Source organism: Larimichthys crocea, unplaced genomic scaffold (assembly GCF_000972845.2).
Source record: "Larimichthys crocea isolate SSNF unplaced genomic scaffold, L_crocea_2.0 scaffold97, whole genome shotgun sequence".
In the NCBI taxonomy this organism is placed as follows: domain Eukaryota; kingdom Metazoa; phylum Chordata; class Actinopteri; family Sciaenidae; genus Larimichthys; species Larimichthys crocea.
The window spans coordinates 1,395,895-1,412,747 of NW_020861315.1; the positions used below are offsets into that span (position 1 = coordinate 1,395,895).

The 16,853-nt window shown below is 38.6% G+C and overlaps 2 protein-coding genes across 2 annotated transcripts; one reads left to right on the forward strand and one right to left on the reverse strand.

Moving 5' to 3' along the window:
* Positions 1–533: 533 nt before the first annotated feature.
* On the reverse strand, positions 534–3,244 carry kcnk15 (potassium channel, subfamily K, member 15). The gene is made up of 2 exons (XM_010731722.3): positions 2,540–3,244; positions 534–2,360 (listed from the first exon to the last, which is right to left on the reverse strand). The coding sequence occupies exons 1-2, from the start codon at positions 2,835–2,837 to the stop codon at positions 1,351–1,353; spliced, it is 1,308 nt and encodes a 435-aa protein (XP_010730024.2). The 5' UTR covers positions 2,838–3,244; the 3' UTR covers positions 534–1,350.
* A 6,571-nt stretch (positions 3,245–9,815) lies between these two features.
* Positions 9,816–16,555, forward strand: ogfr (opioid growth factor receptor). Its single transcript, XM_010731691.3, has 7 exons — positions 9,816–10,138; positions 10,680–10,745; positions 10,840–10,921; positions 11,017–11,095; positions 11,731–11,797; positions 12,886–13,034; positions 13,119–16,555. The coding sequence occupies exons 1-7, from the start codon at positions 10,013–10,015 to the stop codon at positions 14,191–14,193; spliced, it is 1,644 nt and encodes a 547-aa protein (XP_010729993.1). The 5' UTR covers positions 9,816–10,012; the 3' UTR covers positions 14,194–16,555.
* Positions 16,556–16,853: the final 298 nt, after the last annotated feature.

Genomic DNA, 16,853 nt, shown 5'->3' on the forward strand with positions numbered 1-16,853 from the left:
ATATACTTACTTACTTACATAAAATGAATCTGTAAAATCGTAAGTAACTAAAGCTCAGAAAGAACATAAAATACAATGTTTGCCTCTCAATTGTTATGAAGTGGAAGTACGGGAAAACAGAAATGAAAAGGAAACACACCAAGTATCTCAAGGTAGTCTCATTGGTAGTTTCTCAGTGAGCACTGATTTGGTGACTTGCGTGTCAAAAGGCTGTTGTTTCAACAGCACTTCAATTACACTAATTTAATGTGAAGTTGATCTGAAACTATGATTTGTAACCAAGATGTCTAAAATCATTCAGTTTTTAACCAGATGTACCAAATGGTAACCTTTATGTGCAAATCACCAAATCAATGCTCTCTTAATATCACTAAAGGTGATATTATTAACTGGTGTCAGTTCTGTTTTTCTAGAGCTAAAACAGAACAAAGAAAGAAGAATGAACACAAACAACCTCATACAAATGTGAGTTGTTCAATCACTCGGCAAACTTTGATGCAAATAAAAACACACACACATATTAAAGACCTTTCCTTTGGTTTAATAAAACAAATACTGTAATGACTCACATCGAATCTGACTATAAACCAAGTCTACAAGAAAACAACACCTCCCTGGCTGGAATGTGGGAAGTTTTACTACAGTAGTAACCTGCTACATATCTGTAATGTGCTACATCCATTATATTTGAATCACGCATGTAACAATCATAATCTTTTTATATTAGAGTGCATCAGTGCTGAACAATGCACAGAAAGGTTATTCTGACTCCCCCAACGATAAGTAATAAAAGGGTTTATTAAATTCACTGAGCTAAGAAGCCACATAGCTCATGTGCTTGGTCAAAGTTCTTAAGGCTGTTTTAATATAAAAGTATAATGACATCTTCTAGCTATGGCATGAAAAAGTTGGGTTTTGTCTAAAGCAGGAGCAGAGTCCACTGAGGATCATTCACATACCTTCACTGAACAGTTATACAGTCATTAATAAGCACTATATTCAAAATACTTTTGTTAAAATTGTAAATTAAAAGCCTAACTGTTCTACACCTTCACATAGCACTCATGCATTCACATTGCGTGCTATACATCCTCTTTAGCATGCACTGCACTTTGGCTTACATGCAGGGGAAACTGCAGTATCACTAACATAAACAATGTGATGGGAATACTGAATAATAAATGCATCCTTGCTGAACAAATAAAATTATTTTCAATAGCCACAACAAACAACTTATGCGTTTGACAGAATCAGTGTCTTCTGACATGCACAAATAAGGTGTAACACAAAATACAGTGTCAATGAAAATATTGTCTACACACTGTGCACTCTCTCTCACTGTAGTGCTCTCTACACTGACTTTCTCCTCGAACGAGGGAACTCCCGGAAGCTATGCCCAGGTGAGAGTGTGCTTCCTGGGGAAGAGAGTCCTGTGTTGTCCCTGGAACTTGGTGAGCAGCCTTGGATCCTATAGGACACTGAGTTGTAGTATACAGAATTGATATGGCAGCCGTGGTGTTCACTGTGGGACACAAGAGGACTATCACAAATCCCCAAGCGGTAGCAAACACAGGAACAGAGGGAGCTGAGGCTCGACTCAGGCCGGTGTCTGCCTGCCTTGATCTGAAAATGCAGCCGGTGTCTGCAGGGGCTTCTTTGTCTCTCCTGATCCTCGGCTGGGGAAGCAATGAGGTTGGTCCGGCTGGTTCCTTCCTCCATCGGGAGGAAGAGTGTACTGTGGCTACGACTATGCACCACATTGCTCCTGTTCCTCTCTCTGAGGCTGTCTCTGCTTTGTTCCCCTACAGCATGGTTACCCAGACCCCCATCCAAAAGGCCTCTGTCCCTTTTCAGTGACGCCCTCTCTTGAGCATCTCTCCTCTCATCCTCAGTGTTCATAGTAAGGAATCGAAGCACCACCAAGTTCAGGAAGGCCCCAATAACAGTTAGCCCAACCAGGATGTACATGAAGCTGAATGCCACGTAGGGTGTTTTCTCTTGGAGGTCCTCCTTTTTTTGCAGGGCCACAAAGTCCCCAAAGCCAATAGTAGTTAGTGTGATGAAGCAGTAGTAATAAGCATGGAAGAAGCTCCATCCCTCAAAGTGAGAGAAAGCTGCAGCCCCAACACACAGTGTACCAATGCAGGACAGGAAGCCCACCAGGACCATGTTCTCCATGGACACCTCAGTGCCTCGAAAACCCAGACACTGCTTCATCTTATGCAGGAGATAGCGGACAAATGTGTTCATCCTTTCTCCCAGGCTCTGGAACATGACCAAAGTGAGGGGAATGCCCAGCACAGCGTAGAACATGCAGAAAATCTTTCCTGCATCTGTGCCTGGTGCTGCGTGTCCGTAACCTTAATGCAGAGAGATGGCAATGAGAGGAATACTGTGCCGCATACTGTAGCTCGATGGTAATACATGGACCAATTGTATATTTTTTTAATAAGCCTGTAATAAAAAACAACCCTTAAATGTGTAGAATGTATAAAAATGTTCACTCATCTCCAAAGATAGAAGCGTCACATTAACTTACCAATGGTGGTGATGACTGTTATGGCAAAGTAAAAAGAGCCAGCAAATTTCCACTGTCGCCCAGCGCGATGGGGCTCAGCTTGCAGCACCACTCGCTCGATTTCGCGGTAGTCGTCCTCGGAAAAGCGGTACTTCTTCTTCATCTCGTTGCGCTTCTGCTCCAAGATGCGTCTGCGGGAGCTCTCCGACTCAGACTCCAGCGCGTCAAACACCGCGGCGCCGACCAGCAAGTAGGAGAACATGCAGAGGATGAGCGACAAGGTCCGGACGTTTTGCTTCTTCATCCTCGGTGTAGGCATGAAAAGTCGGGGAGCAGAGAGGTTACAGTTACAGGTGGTACTGTTCTTCAGCGTAGACTCCACATTGGTGTTGCAGCCTGTTGCGTGAAATGTAGTTGCGGGAAAAGAAAAAAAAAAATCAAACCTGGAAATCCATGTCACCAGGTTCAGTATTTAGGTTTATTTTTTAAAAAAAGAAAAGAAAGAAAAGAAAAGAAAAACGCGCATATCCTGCTGTGCGCATTGAGAGCGACCGCTGCTCTCGACACGGTCATTTGTTTAAGCAAGTGGCCTCAGCTTGCCTCTTCGCATGCGCAAACCAGTCACCAATAAAAGGCTGTATGTGTAATATAATATATGTTTAAGACACACTGTAAGCTTTAGCACAAATATGCAGTCTTATCGCAGCTGTGTGCAACAAGTGAGGTCCTGACTCGACCCGGCAGATACCAATCTAACATAGAGAGGGGGGGTTCAGCACCACGGACAGCAGCCAGTGAACTGGCCTTGAAACTGCGCACTCCAGGCGGAGAAAACCAGGCAGAGCACAGCGTCACAAAGCTGTCCTAAACTCTGTGGGTTAGGCTCTAGTAACTAATGCCCAGGTAACATGTTGAAAGCGAAATACAACTGCTTTATTAGTTTGCATTAAAAAAAGATGAATAGATAAAAAAGGATTGAATACCTTTAAATAAACAATGAACACTACAATGAGTCTGTCTAACTGTGCTCAATAAAAACAGAGACGCAAACACAATGTCAGTATAATCATCTGTTAGATGTTTTTCTATCTAAATATAGGATGTAACCTTTAGGTGAACCTATGAACTTTTGGATATTTGTCATGGGCAAGGCGTCCTCTGTCTGGGCAAGTGAACCTAACAGTCTGTTTGTCTTAAGTCCTACAGAGAGAGGTGTCCCAACATAGTTTCCACATTACATGGAATGAACTCCCTATAAAAAAGGTAGTAAGAAACATATTCTTTGTTCATTCCTATCACATGTAAGGATGGATCCAAGCACATATTAAAGTGCCTTGAACCTCAGATCTTGGACTCATCTCTTCCTTGATGCATCAGCTACAAAAACCCCATCATTATATCATCCTAATTTAAATCCTTTGAAAAAGTAATAATAAAATTATCAAGTGAAAATCAAGATAATCGAGAAATCAAGTGATGGTGAAGAATTGAAATCAAATATTAAGAACAATACATACACATTATTAATATATAGACAATAAGATAAGATTTTATCACAGTTCCTTTGTTTTCATGGATTGTGTGTGTGTGTGTGTGTGTGTGTGTGTGTGTGTGTGTGTGTGTGTGTGTGTGTGTATAGGTGTGTATGTGTGTGTGTGTAGGTGTGTAGGTGTGTGTGCTCTTTGCACATTAGAGAGCCGATGCATGCATGTACAGCGGCTAAATAAATGACATCGCTACACTAGATGCTTCTGGAAAATCCTACTGTAGGTGATGCTGGTTGCCATGGTTACTCATACCAGAAGCACCAGATGACTTGGACTGTCAGTGACGGTGAAGCTAATATGTTAAGCGTAATGATCCAGGCCCCCTCGTTCGGTGGATTATGTTGTCACTGCACGACCACATCTAGTATCGTTATTTAGGATGGATTTTTCTGGTGAAACATGGAAGGAAATAAAAGAAATATCAACACAGTTTTAACAGATTAAGAAACAAACAAACAGAGGCAGCCTCACAGTGTCACATTAGGTATTTCAAGTGGATTACTGCGTGCTCTTTTGTTCCTCTCAAACAGAGCAACCTGTCCTTCGGTGGTCCTGTTTTTGTGTTAAGTGGCTAAATCAGCACACTTACATCCCTGTTGTGATTCAAACCAGCTCTCCATAAATCAGTTACATCTCAGCTGATAAGAGAGGAACCTGAAGCACTAGCAGCCTCCCATCAATCTACACAGCTTGCATTCACATCATTTTTAAAGCCCAAGGACCTGGAACAAAGTGAGGAGGCCCATCAGTCCCCATCGAGGCCAGGGCTTACAGATAAGTATTTTGGCTCAAAGAGATGCTGCACTGATTTGGTTTTCCTGTCTCTGTTCTCTACTCTCGCAGGTATATTTCATTATCACGCGCATATATTAACGTGGCATTTATATGGAACAATGAAAACAAATGAAGTGGACAATGCAAATGCCATCCATTGTCCACTTTGGTGCTCATTTTCTCCTATTTGTAATTATAAATAGGAGAAATATTATAATATTCTAATTTAATTAATTAAGACTTACTTATATTAAATTATATGAAATGTTGTGAAGATATAATATAGAAACAGCTCTTACCGGCCTACATTAAATATATTTCAACCTGAAAAATAATCCTATTCATTTTTGAGCCCCATTCTGTACACAAAAAGCATTTGTCCATATTTTTTCATCTCATGAAATCACAAAGACCACCTCAGTCTGTTAGGGATGCTGAGAATTATGCAGATGGTACAAAACTGTTTTAGAGATGCACATGGCACCATGCGGAGAAAAGAAGACCTTGTGCCTGGAGGCGCATTTCTCTGCTAAATAAAAACCATCTGCCAATTCTGCAGGGGACAAAAATGCAAATCTGGCAAAATCCTGGACGATGGTTTATAAAAATTAAGATCCTGTGAAAAAGCTAAACTTTTAGAATGGAGTGGGGGGTCTTTAGCGAGGAACAGCAGCTGTGCTTTGGCAAGGATCCCACTCTGTATCCCACTCTGATAAAGAACAAAATGTCTTTATTTTTTTGTTACAATCACATTCTTAAATTAAAAATGTAAACTATGAGCCTCTATGCAGAGCTTGTTTAAGGACACAGCCAAATTTTAAATGCAGCTACATTAAGACATTAATACTCAACACAAACTGGAAATTATACTACTGAGCTACAAAAGCTACACAAAAGTAAGAGAAGCAACGAGGATGACAGTGATAAGGAGGCTTTGTGGCATGATGACTATATTACAATGCTTTTATCGACAAGCAGTAAAGCAAATACATTGACCAGAGCAAAAGTATGATATAGAAATGTGTAAGCAGACGAAAGGGATTACATATTCAGAAAATAGCATCTGAATCAGTTTAATATCCTCAAACATTGCTCTAGAAAGAACTGTAATTAATAAAGCTTCAGAACAGCAATGATGACCGCCAGAAATTAACTTTCAGTCTCAACTTTTAAGCTAACATGGTCAAAAAGTATTCAGAAAAAATGAAAATGTACAAGTCAGTGACATACAGATAGACTTTGTGGTGATAGTACTATTTCAAAGGTAAATTAAAACTGTACGGTTAAAAACCCTTTATCATATAAAAGAAACAAATACACAGATAAACAAATAAATAAATACACGCAGAGAATCACAGTTACAGGTATTTTTACATGACAATATTGCAACAGTAGGGCCAAAAACAGGTGAATACATAGATCATATATGTGATGCTTAGAATAGGAATCAAAATATGTTTACATGAAAAGTACAGTATGTTGCAAAAGTAGTGACAAATTAGACATTGCATGTAAGCATGATGAGAGACCATGACTAAAAAAAGAGGAGAACATACCAGGTAAGACGGAGCAATATTAGACAAGCAGGAGATTATCCCCTCAGATCTGTCACCGGCGGGCTGGCTGAGTTATATTTGGTGCTGTGGTACAACACCCAGAAGACTGTCTACTTTGTACTGGAGGGAAACCAGATATATTTGTAACATGCGGCGGTCATATCTCAATTCAATTCAATTCATCTGTCACATCTTTTGTGAGATATACTTCAATTTGTTCAGTTAAAGTTATAGTGTGAAAGGAATAAGAATAGAAATGGTTATTACTGAAGGAATGCAACTAAATAAGTCATGTTGACTCAGACACTTTCTCTGAGAATACCTCTGAAAAACAAAATTGAATGATCTCCTTTATATTTGTAAATTCATCTATAAAATAATGTCAGATCTCATTATTTTCTTATAGTTGCAGTTCACTGAACTGTAAAGATGTTTGTTTCCTTTGCTTTTACTTTGTCAGCAAATATCTTCTCAGCAGTTCAGCAGTTTTTGTGATTGCTTCACAGAAAAAAGGAACTGTATCCTATGATTCATGTCTTTACTGTTGTATACCAAATTAAAGGAAAACATTCTCAACAACAGAAATCACAAATTATGGTAAAAGTTAGTCACTGAAGTTGAAAAAACATTTATTTTATAAATTTATTTTCTTTTGTCGTTTAAATCAGCTCTCATGATGAGATACTCAGCATACAAACTACTTAATTTGAAGCGTGCAGGGGGCCTGGAACAACCACTGATCTCTTACACTCTTACTCTCATCTGCTATTTATTTTATGTTTTACTGCACAAAGTCATAACATGGCCCTAACCACATTTACCGACATAAGTGCTGTACTTATGTAATTAATACATTTATAAGACTTGTACTTTATCTGAGTTTTTCCATTCTATATTTCTACTTCACTAAAATTCAAAGGCAATACATCTTATTGGGCTACATTTATCTGACAGCTTTAGTTATTACTTACTTTTCAGATGTTCAGAAGTTTTGTCAAACTTCAGCTTATGAAATGCACATTTTTATGGATGAAACTCAGATGCTGCTTAGATGGTAATAAATCAGGGCTAAAATACATAATAGTAACACTTTGAATTAAGCTGTTTTGCATAATTGTTTCAGTTGGTCACAGCTTGTGATGCTACTGTGACTTCCTGTTTACATAGTTGATTTCTTTTGATTAGACAGTGCTATAGATGTCTCCAACAAACTGATTTACACACCACTAAAGTCTTAACAAGCTAGTTTAGTTTTGTGAAATCATGTGAATCATGAATCATAGTTATTAAGAATCTAGCAGATTTCCCCCCAGATGACTGTCGATTCCTCCCGCTAGGCTCCTGGAGGGATAAACTATAGGAAGCAGAATACTCAGTTTTAATGCGGAGGTCGAGTTGTAAACTTGACCTATATTTCTGTCCCCCTACAACAGCCAGACTGGGTTTACATAATTATTATGATCTCTGTATATTAACAAATCTTTCCCTATGTACTGAACTCACTGAGAATATGGCACTAAGGAATCCATTTTATAAAGCAGAGGCACTAAATAGCAACAGCAAATACTGGATGCCTGCAGAGCCCTCTGGTTTCCACAGTAACTAAAACCAAAAATAGAAACCCACACCAGCGGCCATTCAAGATTGAATCCCCTGTGATAATACACAATTCTATTTATACCCTTCAAATAATGAAATACTCCTCTGTATAAATACATCTGTCCAATTAGTGAAAAGACAGACATCATGGTCTAATAATATGTTCACACCCTTGACTCCTTTGTGCTGCTCATCCTTAGAGTATGAAAACTGAAACTAAATTGTGAGCACTGAAGATATTACATGTGTCAGACATTCAGACTTGATAACTAGATAAATTGGACTGTGTTTGCACTGGCTGCAGTAATTCTGAAGTTTGAAACAGAAATGTTTCCTTAATAACATGAGATCAGATCATCTGCACTGAGAATATGCAAACATCCTTATGTCATAGTGTAACTTTTGGTACCATATTCAAATTGTGCACACTGACAGTATAAAGAATGGGCAGCATATGTGTGACGTCACTTGGTGTCATGTTTCTGAAGCACCGTTTCAAAGCTCAAAATTTGTGGCGCTTGCCGCCCCTATGTTGGCTGTCCTGGCTCTTCCGCCTCTAGGTTAATCTAAAAATGGGAAAAGATGTGGATCATCAGCGGACCTGAGGCGGGACAAATGACAGCTGGGTGCTTAAACAAGCCATCTGTAATGGCACCTCCCTGTCAAGCAAAGCGGCCACTCTGTTATAATGCCTAACTCTAAACCTTAATATGATTTGAATGGGTGAGAAAAAAAATGTAAAGAAAAAGGAAATTATCTATAGAGTCCAAAACAACATGTTTATTTCTGCTGTGAAGTTGGACATTTTAACATGGGGGCTTATGTAGACTGACTCATTCTGTAGCCAGCTTCAAGTGGATGTTTGAGGAACTGCAATTTTTGGCACTTCTGCATTGCCTTGACTTCACAGCCACAGAGGTTGCTGCTTAATTGTGCAGTGCTGTCGTAATTAAAAACACATGATCTGATGGCACATTATCATAGTTCCTAAAAGCTCTATGTGCGTCACAGTTCAATGTACAGGTTTTCTGCAGTGTAATATGAGTTATCATAATCGACAATATTATCTCATTATCACTTTGCGGGTATGTGTGCTTCAGTTGCCTTATCCAAACCAAAAATAGCTCCACACCTATGTAAATACATTAATTTAGCAGCATAGTTGCTGGACTTTTCTGTAATATTTAGACCTATATGTTTTGCATGTTATAATATTTACAAATTTGTCAATCTAAATCACTTATTTAAAAGTTTTTTAAGATATAGCTAACATAACAAACTATAAAATTATTTTTCATATATTGATACAGTTGGCTACATCATAACATAAATCTGCTGTTGAGGATGTGGTCTTTTAGGAGTCTGGTCTGGTATTTTGCATCATTATAATGCATATTCCTTCTTTGTTTCACAACATATTTGTTCATAAACTTGCTATCTTCTTACTTTCTGGTGTGTTTTATTGTTCAGTGCGGTATCACAGCATTATTGTTGCTCTTCGTTATGTAACAGTCAAGTAAAATAGTTTTTTCCTGTACCTAAGATAGGCTTGCCTGACTCATATCAGCTGGTTTGCAGTTTTTATCCCCATCAACCAACACAGCAAACGTGCTGCCTTCACGCTATGTCGGAGAAAACCTCAATGAGTGCCACATAACCCTGTGATGGAGTGAACATTATATGTTACATAGACTAAACGTGCACTGTCACAAATAGCTATGTTTTTTTATATATAGAATATAAAATATATATATATAACCTTGTACCACGTATATGTGTCAAGTTAGATAAGTGGTACTTTAAGGAGAGCACCTGAACGCAGCATCAGTACTGCAGCCGCCAACGGTGCCGCTGTCTGACGATGGTAGACTGGAGAGACGGACGGTCAGGGCCGTCCCCGTGTAACCTGAACATGCAAGTGTAACCTGATTTACACCCGTTTATAAATGCCAAGCCAGGTTTACGCGTTCATTTAGCTTATTTTTTTTTTTTTAATAATAATAATATTAATAATAATAATGGAAGACGACTGTATTTGTGAGTACGACTCGACCTGGGACACAGAGAGTGACGGAGACGACCCGGCCGGAGAGAGCCAAACCCGGCGGTCATGTCAAGACAAAAACAAATCTGGCTGGACTTTAGTAAGTTAACTGTACGCCCTTTGTTATTATCAGCCAAACCGTAACTCACCGACATCATGCCAGCACCGGGCGTGCGGATATGTTGACTTGTAACTAACCGGCTAAGCTATCAGGGAAGCTAATGATAGCTTTATGCCTCTGTGCTAACTATCCGAGCTAGCCCCTAACGTTGGCTCACATGAGGGGTTATTAGAGGCTGGTGCTCGGTTTATATATATATATATATATATCTATATATATATATATATAGCTTACAGTGTTTACTAATCGTAGTTTGTAGAATGTTTTAATTCAGTGTTTAAACCCTTTGCCTGAAGTAGGAAAAGTGTTAGCTTGGCCTTGCATGCCAACGTGCAGCTTTCTACAGTGATTTTAAATATTACAGATGTTTGCATGATTATTAATGATAACATGACGTGTTAGGTGTTTTTAATGAGCATGCATCGACTCTGGTGTTAATCCCCCAAACGGTTAAACAATTTGGCTTTAATGGCGACAAGAGGATGATGCAGGTTGATTTCAGTTTCACTTTTATTTGCAGTGGCATCACACGTCCAGAAACATGAGGGCAGCAAAGGACATGCAGAACTACAGGAGAGGATATCCAGTGAGTAGCAGCGAAATAATCCAACATGAAAGCAGATTTTCCATGCAAACAAGAGATCTTAAACTATCCTTTTGCCTGTTTTTTTTTTTGACAGAATCTTACAGACGACGAGTGCTCGGAAGACAAAATGAACAATTTGCAGTTTTATCTCAATAAATTTCCTTCCGCACCTGATGGTAAATATATTATAGCTCACAGGATATTATCGCAAGATATTTTTGTGTTGTGTTGTGTTCACTGACATGATGTTTTGTACGTCGTTTGGCACCAGATGTCTACATCGAATCGTTTCTTAAGGAGTGGAAAAACGACTACAAAAGACTGGAGAGGGTTCACTCATACATTCAGTGGTATGTATCGTTTACAAAGCTAATGTCATCTTATTCTGGTGACCTTGCAGTTGGATGCATGTTACATGTGTGCTACTAAAAAAAAAAGAGCAATTCACAAGATGTGTTTCGGTTTCTCTCTGTGGCATCCAGCACAGCTAAACAAGAAGCTGCCAGTTTATAAAAGGACAGTAGTTCACTTTTAGTGATGGAAAACATAGTTTAGACTAGCACACATTGCTACTGGTTTATTAATGATCTGTCAACATTTTATTCTTCAAAATGTGGAAATCAACCTCCAAACAATGTGTGTAATCACAGCTTTCTCATCTCTGCGGTCATTCATACAAATGTGACAAAAGAGAAACAATGCTTAAGTTCCAGTGATACTCAGGAGGATGTCATGTTGACAGTGTTGAGCATTGTTTGCAGATACAAGACTATTTATTATTAGAAGGATGTATTTGGTAAAATCACAGGGCTCCAGAGTTGTATGTGGCGATTTTATGGGATGACGCATCAAGAGTATTTTTTATGTTGGCTTTACAAACTGTTGCAGGGAGAGCTTACATCATCTCCATTGAATTATAGCATAGTTTCATTAGATGCTAATTGGTTTTGTGTTGTTTCTCTCTTGAATCCGGTGCCATTGTAAGGCTGTTTCCACTGCGGGAGCCGGGGGTTAATTACATGGCTTCAGAACTCACCAAGAAGGAAATTGAGGTGAGTATATCACAGGAAGCCTTTTAATGATTAACTGAACTATTAATGGTGCAAGATTTGGTTGTCAATAGTGACTTGCAGTTTCTCATTAGTTCAACATCATCAGGTGGTCAGTTACATGAAGTCATCGTGGGGATAAATGTCTCTAACCATCGGAGTCAAAGCAGAATATTTCTTATTTGTTGACCAACTCACTAAATTCTTCCGTAGAGAAAATATTTTGATGTTTAGGAAACTTGTGTTACAAAATATTCAGCTCTTTTCATACAGACATCCCTGATAGGCACATAAAGATAAACACTTTTGTTACGTCCCTGCCTGTGTCGAGAAAGAAAGTAACATAAAGCAGTTGTATTTGGTTAAAACAGAGTTATTTATTTCTTGAAATTCAGATTAGTTATGCAACAAAAAGAGGTAAGGTAAACTGGAAAGGGAAGAAAGAGCGGATACTGTTAAAACCAACAGAGTAAATAAAACTTAATGAGAACTCAAAGAATCAGAGTCTATGCTGTCTAAACAAAAGAAAAATGTTACTATTTTATAGAAATAGCACCCCTAAATCTAGTGCTTCTAACAAAAGTATTCCCCATAGTGTAGAGTCCAAATCAGTAAAATAAACTTTATCTAGTCCAGTTTCCAGGTAGCCAATGAAAATAACTCAACTTAACCCAATGGTTCACATTTAGAAGCAATTCAGGGGTATAGTACAAATGCGAGATCAACACAAACAACAACCAAGTTGCTACGACTGTCGGCCAGTTCAAATGTTAAATCAATCCTCAGATTGGAGCCTGGGGATTGGAGGGTCGGACAGGGTGTCACTCCAATCGTAGTCCTCCAGGTCTCTAGGGAGCGTTGATGGTGGTGGTCTTCTCCACTGGGACTTATCAGGACTTATCACACACCTAAATCTGCATACACCAAAATCACTTCAAACAAAGTCATACCACACGCACACTGATGGCAGCCATAACAACTTATTTTCCTGTTTTTCAAACCCATAACCCATAATTTGTCCCTGATTCCTGACCCATATTACTGTATATGTGATCATAGAAGTTGTTTTTATATTTCTGCCTCCACTACAGGCCTTTAAGAAGAATGAGGACGCCAAAAAGAGACTAGTCGAGTCCTATGAACTCATGTTGGGCTTCTATGGCATCCGTTTGGTCAATAAAGAGACGGGTGAAGTCAAACGTGCGGAAAATTGGAAGGAACGATTTGGAAACCTGGAGCGGTGAATATTCAAATATTCTTGTGTGATCAACATTAGAGATGTACATTTTTTAGGTTGTGATTTCAACTGTCTCATCTCTCACAGGAATATGCACAACAACCTTCGCATCACTCGCATCCTGAAGAGCCTCGGAGAGCTAGGCTTCGAGCACTACCAGGCCCCACTTGTGCGCTTTTTTCTTGAAGAGACTCTGGTCAAGAAAACGCTTAGCAGTGTTAAACGCAGCGTGCTTGACTACTTCCTGTTTGCCGTCCTGGATAAGGAGAAACGTCAGGAGCTTGTGCGTTTTGCCTACCATCACTTTGAGCCAAAGGATAAGTTTGTGTGGTGTCCCAGAAAGATTCAAAAACAATTCAGGAAGACTGAGAAGAGATCTGATGCTGTTGGGAATGGAGATGGGAAAGATGAAGTGTATTCACGGGGTAAAAGCAAAGATGGAGATGCTGTTGCGCAACAGAAAGAGGATGGACTGGATAAAGTTACAAAGACTCAGAAATGGACTGATAAAACAGCAAGTAAAGACAAAAACAAACTGTCTGAGGTATCCCCTGAGCCAAAACCAGAGGCTGAGACCGTTGGCAATGGAAGTGCAGAGGCTGAATCTAATATTCAAATTCTGGGGAATGGAAATGACTCGGATGTTGATGAAATGGATCAATTACACAGTCCTAACACTGTGACTACAAAAACCGAGCCCTGTGCCGACAGTGAGCATAAATCTACCAACAACTCCAAGGACACCATCCAGGAACCAGAAAACATTATGCAAACAGATGGGGACACAGACACTGAAAAACCACCGAAGAAGAAGAGAGAAGATAACAAGGTGCTGCCAAGCAACGGCTCTGCTGGGGACTTCGCTAGTGGGCAGATGGAGGAAAAAGCTGGAGCTAATAAAGCCGCTGGTCAAACAAGCCCTTCAGCTCAAACCCCCCATAAGACTTCAAAACATTCACCCTCTCTTTCTTCGGGAAGGGAGGAAAAAATCCCAAGGACTGATTTTAACCAAGTGCCAGATAAAAATGAAGAGGAAAAAACGTTACAGGCAAATGTGTCCGCAACAAATGGGTCACTGACGAGCACCGACAAAGGTGCAGATAAACAGACGAATGGGAAGGAGTCTGAGGATGTTGATATGGAATCGAACCCCTCGAGCTAAGACCAAAATATGGGGAGTTCTTGAATAAACCGGATGATTGGAGAAACACATTAATTTGATCATAAATTAAATGTAAAATAGGGACAGAGTATGACTTAAAAAGACTTTCTGGGCCTTATTTCTACAATATTTGATGTTTAGATATTGATTATTTTCACTTTTGAAGGAGTATATGAATTCATTAACTCACATAATGTGAAACTGGATGTTAGTCAGTTTCCACATGGCCATCAGACCATAGACCAAGAAAAGGCTGGTGATGTTTATATTTTTCTTATTGACAACAAATCTCAATCAAAAAGGTCAAAACCAGAGAGACTGGTGCGACCTGAGGGTCACATGACCATCAGAAACAGCCATGGCTCATTTTTACTAGCTTGTCTTGTACTGGAAAAAGATAATCAATGAAGGAAGACTTGGTACTAAATAGGGGGGTTGAGGCTTGTTTACAAATCTACCTACAACATAACTTCTCGTGAACCAGATCTTAAAAACCACAAAAAGTTATATTCCAAATGCTTTATTAGTTGTATTTTGACAGAACTTTAATATGTTGAAAATAATACTTAATTATAATAATTTAATATGCTGACATATGTCCAATGTAATATCTTTAAATATAAAATCTGTGTGGCCTCAACATTGTAACATCTCGTGCAGCAAATGTATGTTGGTCACGTGATCTTCACCTTACAGTTCGTAGCTGCCCGTCGAGATCTCCCCAAAACTAGCAGTGGGTTAGTCTGTCTCATTACTTTCTGACTTCCTGTCTGTGGCTCCACGCGCTTTGATTCTCATTGAAGACATTAAATAATGTTACAGCTAGTTTTCATGAATTATTACGTGAACAGAAGTAAATATTGTTTTTGTTGGGACTGTTGTCAGCTAGTGTTTATTGTAATGAAGGAGCATGTCAGTGACTCCACTGTATTTTTTTTGTTTTTGTTTTTTGGGCAATGATGGAAGAACAGGCAGACAGACAAATAAGCTACTAAATGTCAAGCTTTGGATACACAGACAATATTTGATTGGAGCTGCAATGATTAATTGATTAGTTATCCTCTATGACATTAACCAGCAACTATTTTGATAAACAACTTTTTTTTATACATGGAAAAAGTCAAAAATGTCTGATTTAACCTTCTAATTGCGATGTGTAGTTTAGTCCTCTATGACAGTAAACTGACCATCTTTGAGGACGTTTCTTTGGGAAACCGTTTTCACCATTTTATGGACCAAACAGCTCATTTACAAAGTGATCGACGGATTAAATTGCTAATTAAAATATTGTTGCTTGCTGCCCTGTTTGCAAGTGTTAAAAACTAATTGTTGGTTTTGGTCTTTTCGTTTGTTGACAATAAGAAAAAAAAACAGATTACCAGACTTATCCTTTTAGATAGTAATGACTGTCAGCAACTGATATTTAATATCTATACAGGATACGTGAAGCACTATAATTAATGTATGTCATTGAAATGATGGTTTCAGCATTTTTAACACCATCATATTTTCACAATTGAACATTTTTTGCACTGAAAAAAAAAAGAATTGGAAGAGCTTTCTTTCTTTTGGGCTGTTTTTGTGTGAGTAAAAACCTGTACTGGTTTGTGTTTCTGCTGTTCAAACGGATTTAAGACTGAATGTCACTTAAGTTATATTTCAATAATGTTGCACAATCTGTATGTTTTCATGCAGATTTGGGAAGTAGACTTTTGAACAACTGAAAGCCTTGCCAAAAAAAGAAAAATGTGATAAGACTGGTTGATTGTACAAAATGTATGTCTTCTCGGCAGAACTGATAAAAGCTTTGGTGATAATTTAAAGTCCACTGTATGTTAATTTACAAGCCAGGGTGATTATATTGATGCATCTTTTTATATTTGCACTTAATGAAATGGTAATAACTTTACAAAAGTGCTGATTTCTTTATACATGACTTCCCTCCCCTGACTAAATATCTGGCTGTTGACAAAGCAGAATAAAGTTATACTATTTTTTTTTTTTATGCTTTTATGAAATTAATGTGTCGAACCACAGTCCTGTTATAGTTTATTAAATGGCAGTTCTCAGGAGGACACTGTGGTAGATGTCAGCTTTTGCTCCTTCCTGTTCCTGAGACTTTGATTTCCCAGCAGCTTATAGACAGAAATGTCTTTTTCTTCAGCAAGCAGACTGAGCCTCACTGAAGTGACAACTCACAGTCGAGAAGATAAATAAGATATTGATCAATTTGTCGAGGTTGTGAGTAAAATACTGTTGGAGTTTGAGCTTGCTGTTTGTTATTGCATTGTCCATGCTGACCTCTATCCATAGATCTACCCATTCCCTCTTTGGAGCATCATAAATAAAAGGTTTAACACTTTTTGTTGACTTATTTTAAGTTAAAATCAAGAGTAGTGTTGGAATTATGCTTGACCTCTTTGTAGATTGTTGTAGTCGCGGTATTTGCATTTGTGTCCCACAGGATGATGACGTGCTTTGGGGAAACAGTATCGTTAGAAAATTATATACACAGCTATTTTGATAAGTAATCATTTAAGTCATTCTTCAAAACATAAAAATGACTGAATTTTGGTGTGTTGCTTTTTTATGTGGTAATGAATTGACTGTCAGACCAAATAAGTTTTAGGACATCATCTTTGCATTTAGGAAATTGTCTT